Here is a 12,466-nt window from a genome sequence, read left to right on the forward strand (position 1 = left end):
GTGCGGAGGTTACATGTGTACACCGCTACACCTGGATTCTGTGGCCAGCTCAGGGTATCTGGGGCACAGGGCAAGTGCACCATGTGGTACCAGTGATTGGACTGCAGTCCCTGCTCTTGGCTAAGCTTGCCTAAACAGGTACTTTAGTCCACTGAGCTATCTCGCTGGCCCTGTCCTAATATTTTGTGTCCACAGTTTTTAAGTTTTCTCTACTTATATCTCACATTATTATATTTGGTGATAAAATGTCCACACACAACATGCATATTTTTTATGACAAATACCTATCTTGTGCTTTCTAAAACATCTTCTGCAGAAACTCTTGTCTTCACTGTTTTGTAAGTCTTATGGAGGTTCTTGACTTATGTATTAGAGTTTACAACCTTATCTACACACAATCTGTCACATATTTACTGAAGTTCAATGAATACCCAAACTTACTACGTATTTACTATAGTCATGAAAATATAATGTCATAGTAATTCAAATGAAGAAATAAATATACATTGAAAAACTGACAAAATAATGCTAATTTTCCTTTAGAAATTGCTAAAATTCTTTGGTTTTGGCACACTTCAGATAGACAGTTTCAGAGAAAATTCTGCAATAATTATTCAAAGTGCAATGTTGAAAAAAACATATTTTGGTATTTCTATTTCTTATTCTTACCTCACTGAACTTAATATATTGTTTGTTTCTTTGTTTTCTATTTATTCCTATATCACGGTGAGATTTTGCTGCACTTTTATCACTAAAATCTTATAATCAATAATTAAAATAAATTTCTCTACATATTGCAGACCTATAATTCCTTTAAAATATTCCTCAGAATTTTGAGAGTTTGACCAATATTAGTAAAATTATAACAATGAATTTTTGAATTATTTTAACAACAATTAGTGATGTCAGCTGAAAAATACTTATCAAATTCATATAAAAAAGGTTTCTTTATCAGTTAGTATTATTTCCTTTAAAAATTTTATTTTGCCCCTCCAAAACTCATTTTATTAAAAGCATTGTATAAAGTTTCTTGCACGTTCCAATATATAATCATTCTTGTGAATCAGAAATCAATTTCACAGGGCTGGGGAGAAGGCTCAGTGGAGTAAGTACTTCCTTGACAAGCGAAAGTGCCTGAGTTCAATCCCCGATTCCTCCAACAAAAAACAAAAAAAAACAAACAAACAAGTAAAAAAAGAAATCAATTTCACATCTTTCATGAACCTACCTGCAAATTTGCTGAAAAATATGTTGCTTTACTATTAAGTATCAGCAAACTGATAAACTTATTGTGTTTTATTATTCCTTTTCATACTGTCTTCAATTCAGAGACAAGCTAAAAATAAAACATGAACACCATAAAAATAAAATACGAATACAGTAAAAACATTAGGTATTTACGCAAACACATATTACTGCTTTTTTATATCATAGGTAAATCAGAAATCTACGATCATACTTTGAGTTCATAGCTAATAACTTTTTATAGTGTCTGAATGACCATGTGACATTGTTTTAATGGAGATTAACAATTAAAGCTTTGGTCTTGAAAGCATTGGGGAATAAATTATGAATCTCTATTACATTCTTTCTATTCATATGTCAGCAGAAATAATTATGTAATTAAACTGAAAAAAATTAGTTTTTCCTTTTATTTCTAAAGGGATTTGCTTGGCACTGACATTAGAGTGTATCTGCAGAGACACCTGATGTGAGAGGCATGGTTCCCAACATTAAAGAGGGATTAATTTTGAGATCTTAAAGTTAAAGCAAATGGCCATTGTGAAGTCAGCTTAAAGACTATCTTGATTTTTCACCTCTCTCTGTGTCTCTCTGTCTCTGTTTGTCTGTCTGTCTCTGTCTCTGTCTCTGTCTCTGTTTCTGTCTCTGTCTCTCTCTCTCTGTCTCTGTCTCTCTCTCTTTCTCTCTCTCATTTCCACATTTTCTATCTCAAATTTATAGTGGATAAATAGAAAAGATTTTTATTCTTTTCTTAAAATAGAAAATCAGCAGAGATTGAAAGAGAGATTTGGATCTACAAAGAGTTGCAAACTGTGGTGTTGTCAATAGAAACAATGAGACCAAATCTTATATATTTGTGATCTAAAAATCTCTAAAATTCTGTTCCTTAGTTCATTTATTAGTGATATGATGACTAGATAAAATTATTAAAATATAGTTATTATACATACTTTGTAGATTTTTAATATGTGCAACTTCATAAACTTGAAGATAAGTGTAGGTCCGTAAGCTATCGCTATAATTAGTGTCACAGTCATAAAGATTTCTTCTTTTGAGACGATGCTGAGGATTTAACCCAGAGCTTTTTGATGCCAGACAAAGACACTAGCACCAAGCTATGCCCAGACTAAGGTTACTTTTCAACTGGCCTCCCAAATCTGTCCTTTCTGTAGTATAGTTATAATTTTTGGCCCTCAAATTTTTTTGTTCCTTCTTATTGTTCAGACCAACCCTCTGTCCATTATCTTGGTATTTCAAGGGCTGGGTTTATATCATTTTTTCCATACCTCTCACCTTTAAGAATTCACCTCCAGAGATATTTTCATCACTTCTCTATTTCTCAATGCTCTGCACATCAATGTTGCTTAATAAGTGTACACTACTCAGATTAAATTCTTATTGACATATTCTCCATCTTAATGTAACCCAAATTATTTTTATTTTTATTGTTTGATTGTTTGATTGATTGATTGATTTTGCTCAGGATCTCACTATGCAGCTCAGACTGATAGTGATGCTCCTAATTTGTGCCTCCCGAGTGCTCGGCCTGCCCGGTGGATGGCCGGTGTGGCATGCGGCGCCGGTATCTAGCCCTTACCTCTGTGCTTACCTAAGCAAGCTTTTAGTCCACGAAGCTATATCACGGTCCTATGCTATCCAGTTTTATATGAGATTTGATTCCCAACATGAAAATGTCCTCAGGACCTGAGGAGATGGCTCAGTGGAATAAGGGCTTCCTTGGCAAGTGCAAGGGCCTGAGTTCAGTCCCTGGTTGAAAAAAAAAAAAAAAAAAGGTAAAAAGAAAATGTCCTCAAATTGCTTATCTGCAAACTCATTATAATCATTTCTAATAAAAGATTTCTTAGGTTTGCTTTACACATTCAACCACAAGTTCTTTATAGGAAAGTTTTGTTTAATTCTCAGATGGTTTGATTTCGTCATACAGAAAAAGCACTAAACAAAGTCCAACATTCAATTGTTATCAAAACCCTACAGAAAATTGGAATCAGTGAATTCTAACTCAATCTGATAAAAGCTATCTTTTACAATCCAACTGCAAATAAATACTAAATGGGGAAAATCTGAAATATTTTACTCTCAGATCAGATATAAAACAAGGATGTCCTCTATCACCACTCCTATTGAGTATAGTTCTGGAATCATTAACTAGAGCCATTGGAAAAGACAGAGAAATAAAACAAGAATAGGTAAAGAAGTTAATCTGTCATTATTTACAGATGACATAGTACTTTACCAGGAAGTCCCAAAAACCTCCACCAAGAAGGTCCTACAATTAGAAACCAAATTCAGTAGCATGCAGGATAGAAAGCCAATGGGAAAAAGTCAATAGTATTCTGAACCTTAAGTACAGGAGACCTGTCATCTAAGCATCTGAGTTGTTCTCATTGCATAGAAATACCTGATTTCTTTTTCCTCAGCCACTGACAAACCATATTTCACTTTGCCTCTGATTTGTACTATTTTATGTATCATATACAACTGGAGTCATGTGGTATTTGTTCTTCAGTGACAGGCTTATTTCACTTGGTGTAATATCCTCAATGTTCACACTTGCTGTCACATGTGACAAGATTTATTGAATTTTGAAGGTTGAAAACTGCACGGCAGACACATACACATGTGTTATGATATGTTTCATTCATTCTTTTTCCATTCATCTATTGATATACATGCAGGTCTACTCACTGGCTAGGGTTAGTGCTGCTGTAATGAAAATGAAAGCAGTAATATGCCAACTCTCTTTCTTTGGGATATAAATCTAGAATTAGGATAATTGGGACATGCAAGAGTTGTATTTTTAAGCTTCCTAAGCAGCTCCATACTACTTTCCATTATGGCTCTACAAATTTACATTCTCATGGTGAATGCATGTATGTATCCTTTTCTCATGTTTACACCTGTCATCCCAACTTTTCGATCATTGTCATCCTAAGAGGTATAAGTATATCATTGTGATTTCCATTGGTACTTTCCTAATAAATACAGGTATTGAGTGTTGCTTCATATATTTTTTGGTTATTTATACTTTTAATAATTATTTGTTTGGAGCTGGGGAGATGGCTCAGTGGAATAAGCACTTCCCTGGCAAGTGCAAGGGCCTGAGTTCAATCCCTGGTTCTGAAAAAAAAAAAATTATTTGTTAAGGCCTGGGAGGATGGCAAAGTAGAATAAGATCTTCTCTGGCAAACATAATGGCAGGAGTTCAATCAACAGTTCCACAAAAAAAAAAGTTAAAAATGTATTTCTGCATTTTTTGTCATCCACTTTATTATTTCCGTTTTTGTTCTTTTCTTCCCCTTTTGGCTATCAAGATATTCAAGTTCTACTTGTATATAGATTTTAACCATATATGAAAATATGGGTTTTCAAATATTTTGTCTTCTTCCATAGACAGGCTTTTCATTCTCTTAATTTTTTCAAAAATTCTGCAGCAGTTTGTTTTAATTCAATTGCATTTATTTCTTTTTGCTTTTATTTTCTGTGCTTTTGGGGCTATCAATTTGAAATAATGTTTCAGTATGCACTTCAAGCTGGCCTTGAATTCACAATATAGCAGAGGCTGGACTACAACTTAGAAGGTCCTTCCTGCCTCATCCCTTCTAGTGGTGGAGTTATAAGTGTGAGCCACCATATCTTCCTCTGTAATTTTCTTGTCTTTTATAAAATGTATTGTGAAGATCAATATTAAGAAGTTTCTCCCTGTGATTTTCTTTATTTGCTTCACCATTTTAGGTTTTACATTTAAGTATTCCATCAATTCTGAGTTGACTTTATTTTTACTATTAAATGAGGATACAATTTCTGACTATAGCATGTGTATATTTAATTTTTCAAAAACCATTTAATAAAGCATCAAGTAGATCAACTTACAGGACTAGATTTTTCTTTAGTAGCAACAAAGTGAAAATATAAATCACATTGACATACTATAAACAATAAGGTCTAATTTTTAAAAAGACAGAAATAACAAATGTTGGATGCAGCAAAACTAGAACCCTCCTGTACCATTACTGGGAACATAAAATGATGCAGCTATTTTGAAACGAGGGTGGCATTTCCTCAACCAGCAAAACATGGAATTATCATTTGAACCAGAAAATTCTCTCCCTACTTTATATCCAATGGATGAAAATATTTTCTGTGTGTATAATCCTGTACATAAATCATTTGTGTGTAACATAAATCACAGTTTAAAATTGATTCTAAGTTTAATATGGAATGTTAAAAGACTAAAATCTCTAGGACTACAGCAGAAATATTTTTCTTTGTATCACATAATTCAAGACTAAAAAGCATTGCAGTAAGTAGCACAACATCACATTTTTCAACTCTACAATGCATAGCTGCACATATAGTTCATAATAGACCCACTGGAATGGAGTCAGCAAATCACTTTCAAAGAAACAAGGCACAGACTGAGAAAGAATTCTATCAGGGCCATACGATCATAATTTAAATGTGGCTCTTACATTTAATGTATAACTGGCTTTTGAATGTGTTACTGCAATTTTTTCTCACTTACATTTAGAGTTATTTCTAAAAGGTATGGTCTTATTCCTGTCATTGCCTGATTTCTCTGCTGTTGGTTCCATTTTTTCTTCTTCAACTTAACAACTCACTCTGATTAATGCATTCATTCTGTTAGATTTTGTGGAATTATTTTTATCACTATTGCTTTCTAGACTAGCTCAAGAATATTGTTGCAGTGCTAGTTGGGGATCATAAATTTCTTAAGTTACTGTTTATCATTGAAACACCTCATTTCTCCATTAATTTGGAAAGCTTACAGGATATATCACCGACAGGTTCATTTGTGTTGTTTCAGCACTTGAAACACTTCAATTCAAGCTATTCTGGTCTCTAAATTTTGGTTGACAATTCTGCTATAATTTTACTGGATTTATCTTTATCTCTAACATCTTTCAAAATTTGATCTTTCTATTCAACTTCTGGGTTTTTCATCTCTGACACTTTATACAGGGGTTATTTTCTGATCATGACTATTTGGAGTTCTCTATGTCTTATTTAACTGCATATACAATTGTTTCCCCAGATTTGAAAAGTTTTGCTGTCATGTTTGTCAATAACTTGAGGGTCATTTTAGTTGTCTTCCAAATGTTCACTAATTTCTATTTATCTTAGATTAGTCTTCTTTACAACATCTAGCAGCTATTGCATCAATTTTTCATGTTGTCTTATTTTTCAAGGTATCCCTGAGAAATTGGTCACTGACATCTATTTTTTCCCCTAGTCCTTATATTCTTTGCTCACAATACTCACCTCCACAGCCTAGACATTCAATAGAACTTTTTATCATCTCAATTTCCATTTCATTTCTTTTTATGTATTCCAATTTTTGTTAAGCTGTTTTTGCTATCATTTTAGTTAGTGTTTTCTGTGAACTTTTGGAAATTTTGTTATATACATTATGAATTGATATGTATGTGATTCAAACTCACAGCACAATATTAATCTGTTTGTAGTCTCCTCTGTTATGATTTTTAATAATTTTATTGTGTAGTTTTTCTTTTCTTGCTCTTTGATGTCTCATGGATTAGCTCATGTTTCTGCTTTGTTTTTCTTGCTGTTTTTGTGCTGAGGTTTACAAGTTGATTTTAATGAAGTCATTTTTCCTTCTATGGAAAGGAAAGATGACTGCTTTTCAGTCACTACTCTCTGTGCATAGGTAACTATCTGCATTTGCTCCAGTCCAAGATCTAAGCCCTTATGTTTATTTCCAAAGGGAGGCAACAGTGTACTAGCCTGAGTACCTGGTCCTGGCGTGGGCTGCAGTATTTTTTAACATTTTATTTTTTCATATATTTATTGAGAAACAAATCACAATGAGACAGTTTCACAACTGATTATCAGCACATTTTCAATATTTAATACACTGCAAATTATTATCTTACTGGTTATTCATTATACAAGATGCAGACCTGATATCCTGTCTGAAGCATTATTAGAACAAACCTTTCTATTCATTGAATTAAGAGAATGGGGCTGTATATCTATCCTAACTATTTTGAGTATATAGATACAAAATGGTTGTTCAATTGTATCCCCCTTTTGTGGTTATCTGTAAAAGGCTCAAGTCAACAACTTTGGACATTGTCATTCTTACAGAAAACCCACTACTATTATTGACTATTGGACTAAGTTGACATAATTTGCTGAATTCTTGCACCTATAGTATTTAAATGAAAATGGAATGCCCTTCTTTACAAAACTAAATGAAAAATGAGCTGCAGTATTGTTAGTGACAAAAAGGAATTCCAGACACAGGAATATAGAGAAAATCAATATTTAGTAGCAATTATGATACATTGTGATACAAATAAAATCAGCTATAGTAAAAGTTCAAGCAAAAACTGGATATTCACACATCCTTAAAACTACATAGTACTATTCTTAACCTTAGAAAAATAATCTATATTTACACTGAAATACTAAGAAACAGAAATGATGACATTCAGTAAATATCTAATAAGTGAGATATACTGTACCTCCAAACTAACCAAAGAAGAGCACCTAGCATTACTAGCATAGAGTTAATTATATGAAAATTGATAATGCTTAGTGGTTACACTACCACGGATAGAGGGATTAATGAACCAAAGATTCAAATAAAATTTTAAAAATTAGTCAGTGAAAGACAAGAAAGGGAGAAAACAGGAGAAGATGCAGTGGAAGTGTAATTGAAAAATAATAGTATTAGATAAAACTAAAAGGAAAGCACAAACAAGCAAACATCAAAGAAAAATAAAGGGAAAGACTGGGAAAGAAAGAAAATGAGTTAGAACATAGCTGTCTTGATCTACTGGTGGTATGTCTTGGGCATTCCATCAGATGACCTTTGTGATTGATGCTACAAATGGATTTCGTCTCTTTTAGTTTTTACTAAGAAAGTCATGAAAAAGTCTACAAGTGGACCAAATCTAGGTAACTACCTGAATGTGAAGAACATAAATATTAATACTATTGAAGCCAAATAAATATTATTATGATAACCAAAATATTCCTTATATCATTAAATTAAAATAGAATAAATCAATTTATATTTGAAAGTTGAACAATAGTTATTTCTCTAAGCTTTACATGGAAATCCTACACTACTTAACTTGATGGATGCTGATCTCTCTTTTGAATTTCTGCTCAGTTCATCATGCACACATTGTCATTGTCATCCAGCTTTCAGCTTGTACCATTTACACTATGAGTTGATAACAGCCTAGACCTGATTCCTGAAGTCCACAGCTGTATCTTTCTAGTAACATGATGATACTTATTTTTATTGTAGGATTATTAAAACTGAAATGTAATAGTGGCCGTGCTAGATTTCATAAAAGTGACTAGTAAAAGAGACAGCACTTCACTGTTGTAGAAATGAATGGAAAGTTATTTTGTAGAGAAAAAGTTAAAGTGAGGGTTTACTGAGAGTATAAATGTGCAAATAGAATAGATAAGAAACCTGAATGTCACTGTTAGGTTTCAATCTGTTCCAAACAAAACCCTTTTCCAAAAAAGTTTGAATATTAGAAAGATCTATTGGATTGCATGATCAAGGGGACTGGCTTTTTCCAAGTATGCTGAGTCCTTCTTTCCATGAATCTTCAGCTGAGTGTTGACTATATCCCTAGAGTACTAGGATGACTTTCTTTTTCATGGAAATATGAAAGTTGATTGATTCAGATTTTACATGCCAACAGTATAAGATTTAAGAAGCACAAGATTACATTTTAGGGTATCTCTTTTATAATAAATGTAACTGACTTCCCAGAAACTTCCAATATAATCCATCTCTTTTACCTCTCTGATCCAAAATAAGTCATATATTCTTCCATAACTAGCATTTAATATAACTCTGAAAATAAAAATGTCCACTAAAATCATGAGTGTGTGCAATACTGTCTATACTGATTCTGACATTGCTTTTCTCTTCATTGTTTACACTCCTCAAACTTGCTATGGACCCCATGCAGCATTTGTTTATCTAAACTTTACCTACTAGTAGTCACTCCATTCCAAACCAAAAACCAAAAAATAAGATACTAATTATTCAAAAATAAAATTCATGAACTCATCTTATGGTACATACCAATTATATCAAACACAGTTTGAAGGAAGTATTTACTACAAGTAGAAATTTATCACCCTTGTTTGAATACTTGTAATTTGTAAGAAGTGATTGAAAAATAAGGTGTATACTTAAAATTTTCTACAATAAATACATACTTCCCTTTATCTCCTTCAAGGTATTCTTCACTTTCAGCAAGAGTATCTGATACAGAAGTCCTTCTAGAAGTCCTTTTTTTGAATATCTTTATTGAAGTGTTCAGAACTGTTTGAGAAATTGGCAAAACATTGGCAAAAGTCTATTGAAAATCTATTTTTGGGGTTAAGATAAATAACAATGTGTTTTTTTCGTGTTCTTTTTTTATAGTGTATGACATATTTATTTCTTTTTTTAAATATTTATTTAGTTATTTAGTACAGGGTCTTACTACAAGACACATAATGGTCCTCCCGTCTCAGCCCCCTCAGTGCTGGGATTAGAGGAGTTAAGCACAACTCCAATTTCTGTGGCTGTCTCCATGAGACCCTGGTACTGCATCAAATACCAGGGATCAAACAAGTTCCCTTGCAATTGTCAGGAAGGTACTTAGACAACAATACTATTCTCTGGCCTGACATTGTTTATTTCACTATAAACATTTTGCTATTCATTTTTCTCTGAACAGTTGTGTAGATATGTGTACATCACTCTTTTCTTAGACTGTGCTCAAATTCTACTCTCACCACCCAGTATGTGAAATAATTGTTAATCTCATTTTAGTTTCCTAATACTCAATCACTAAATCAGTTTTCTGAAACATACAGTCATATTATTCTAAAGCAAGGACCACCCCAGTGTCTGATTACACTAAATAAAATTCATAGTCCTTAGGACAGCATTCATCTTGGGAACCTGTAAAGCCACTTACATTTATTGAAAGAGGATGTGCAAATAAGGTAGTGTTGTCTCAAACACAACATACATGCAAATTACCTAAGTGAGCTGGGAAACCTAGTCATTATGTCAGTGATTCAGATTTTCAATGACAAAAGGATTTTAAAGTGCCTACTTAGTTGGTTGAGAACAAGAAATGTTTAGTGAAGTATATAACAAATAGTATATTTTCAGTAAATTCTCTTTTTATTTATATAGTTCAGTAATATCACAAGTATTTTTTAGATATTTAAGAATTTTACTGCTTTTATGCTTCTTTTATTCTTGAACATACCAACCTTCTGTTAGTGCTATGAACATATAAATGTTTTTATTAGAGTCAGTTTAGATATGTAGCATTCCTAATGACCAACAAAGTAAAAAACGCAAAAAGACAAATTTCACTTTTATTTATGTATTCATTAACTGTCTTATCATATTGTATAATACACAATCAAATTACATGAAAAATTAAACTCATGAAGATTTTAGTACAAGTACTTAATTTTCATTGCACATTTATAAATTCTCAATATATAGATTCTTGATTTCACATATATGTGAATAAAATGATTGATACTAAGCAAAAAAAATTCTTGATTAAAGAATAGATATGTACAATTAGTACATAGTTAAACACAATCAATTAGAAGAACTAATAGCAGTAAAAACTCAAATTTAAAACATAATGTGGATGACTTTGCTTTAGAGAATAATAATATTTCATAATTTGGAATGTGTTTGTGATTGTAAGATTCAAATCTAGCAGCCTAGAATTTAGCAAAAATTAGCAGTGGTAGGTACATTTGAAAAATACTAATTTTCTTTGTGGCACCTGAGTAATTACTTATTTCATTCCTAATGGGACCTATTACAATAGATTTTGAAAAAATATTATGAGATAGTTCCCTTTCCAAACTGATTTGATCCAAAATCATGATGCATCAAAAACATAATATTTTTACAAGAAGCCTTTTATGTCCTTTTGTCATTATGTGAATATTTTGAAGAAAGAATTATCAAATTACTTTTCTAAATATGATACTTGTTTCAGGATGTTAAAATAATCTCTTCCTCATAACATGTTTAATGACATTTATTACTTCCTTATTTCTTAGACTATAAATAAAAGGGTTCAATAAAGGAATTACTAGAGTGTAGAAAATAGCAACAGGTATATCGTTATCTCCTTCATCAACAGAACTTGGTCTAACATACACAAATAAAAGAGAAACATAGAAGATTGACACAGACAGAAAATGAGAAGCACAAGTAGATAAGCCTTTGCTTCTTCCTTCTTTTGTTTTCATTTTGAATAAAGTGAAAATTATATACAAGTAAGAAATTAAGACTATGGTAAAAGTAAATAATAGAATGAAGGCTGCCAGAATACAGAATGTCATTTCATTGATGTAAGGGTCAACACAAGAGAGTCTATATAATGGAATGACATCACAGAAAAAGTGATTGATTTCATGAGACCCACAGAAAGTTAACCTAAACAAAAGTCCTACTTCAATCATGGGATGCAGGTTTCCTGCTATGTAGGCTCCTATGCTCATCTGAATGCAGACCTTCTTTGACATCATGGTGTGGTACTGCAGAGGGCTACATATGGCCACATAGCGGTCATAGGCCATTGCTGCCAGAAGAAAGCAGTCTGCAGTTTCAGCAAGACAGAGAAAATAAAACTGTGCCATGCACTCATAGAGGGAAATCCTTCTGTCTTGAGAAAAGAAGTTCTGTAATATCTTGGGAGTGATGGAACAGGAACAGCAGGCATCCATTAGAGCCAGGTTTCCCAGAAAGATGTACATTGGTGTGTGAAACTGATGCTCCTTATAAATCAAGACCACTAAACCTAGGTTCCCCACCATGGTGATGAGGTAGATGACAAAGTACAGGATAAACAGAAGTATCTTCTGGTCTGGGTGATCTGTGAATCCTATGAGGATGAATTCTGGGATTGAAGAGTGGTTTTCCTCAGCCATCTCTATCTTGCTGATCGAGTTAGGAACTATGAAGTCATAAAATTATAATTGAGATAATATAATGAATATGCTTTGTCAGTTTCTTTTTACACACAAAGAGAAATTTCTCCCTCAAGCATCCCATGTAGTCTTTAAAGTGTAACTATATATAAATAGGGGACATTTATTTTCTTAAAGTATCAACTACGACCTCTAAAACTTCAAAGTAATAATTGGTAAATTC

At 32.5% G+C, this 12,466-nt stretch overlaps 1 protein-coding gene across 1 annotated transcript; it reads right to left on the bottom strand.

Moving 5' to 3' along the window:
• Positions 1-11,310: 11,310 nt before the first annotated feature.
• Positions 11,311-12,243, bottom strand: LOC101592832 (olfactory receptor 5K3-like). Its single transcript, XM_004636609.1, has one exon. The coding sequence runs from the start codon at positions 12,241-12,243 to the stop codon at positions 11,311-11,313; it is 933 nt and encodes a 310-aa protein (XP_004636666.1).
• Positions 12,244-12,466: the final 223 nt, after the last annotated feature.

Source organism: Octodon degus, unplaced genomic scaffold (genome assembly GCF_000260255.1).
Source record: "Octodon degus isolate 3935 unplaced genomic scaffold, OctDeg1.0 scaffold00081, whole genome shotgun sequence".
Classification (NCBI taxonomy): Eukaryota; Metazoa; Chordata; class Mammalia; order Rodentia; family Octodontidae; genus Octodon; species Octodon degus.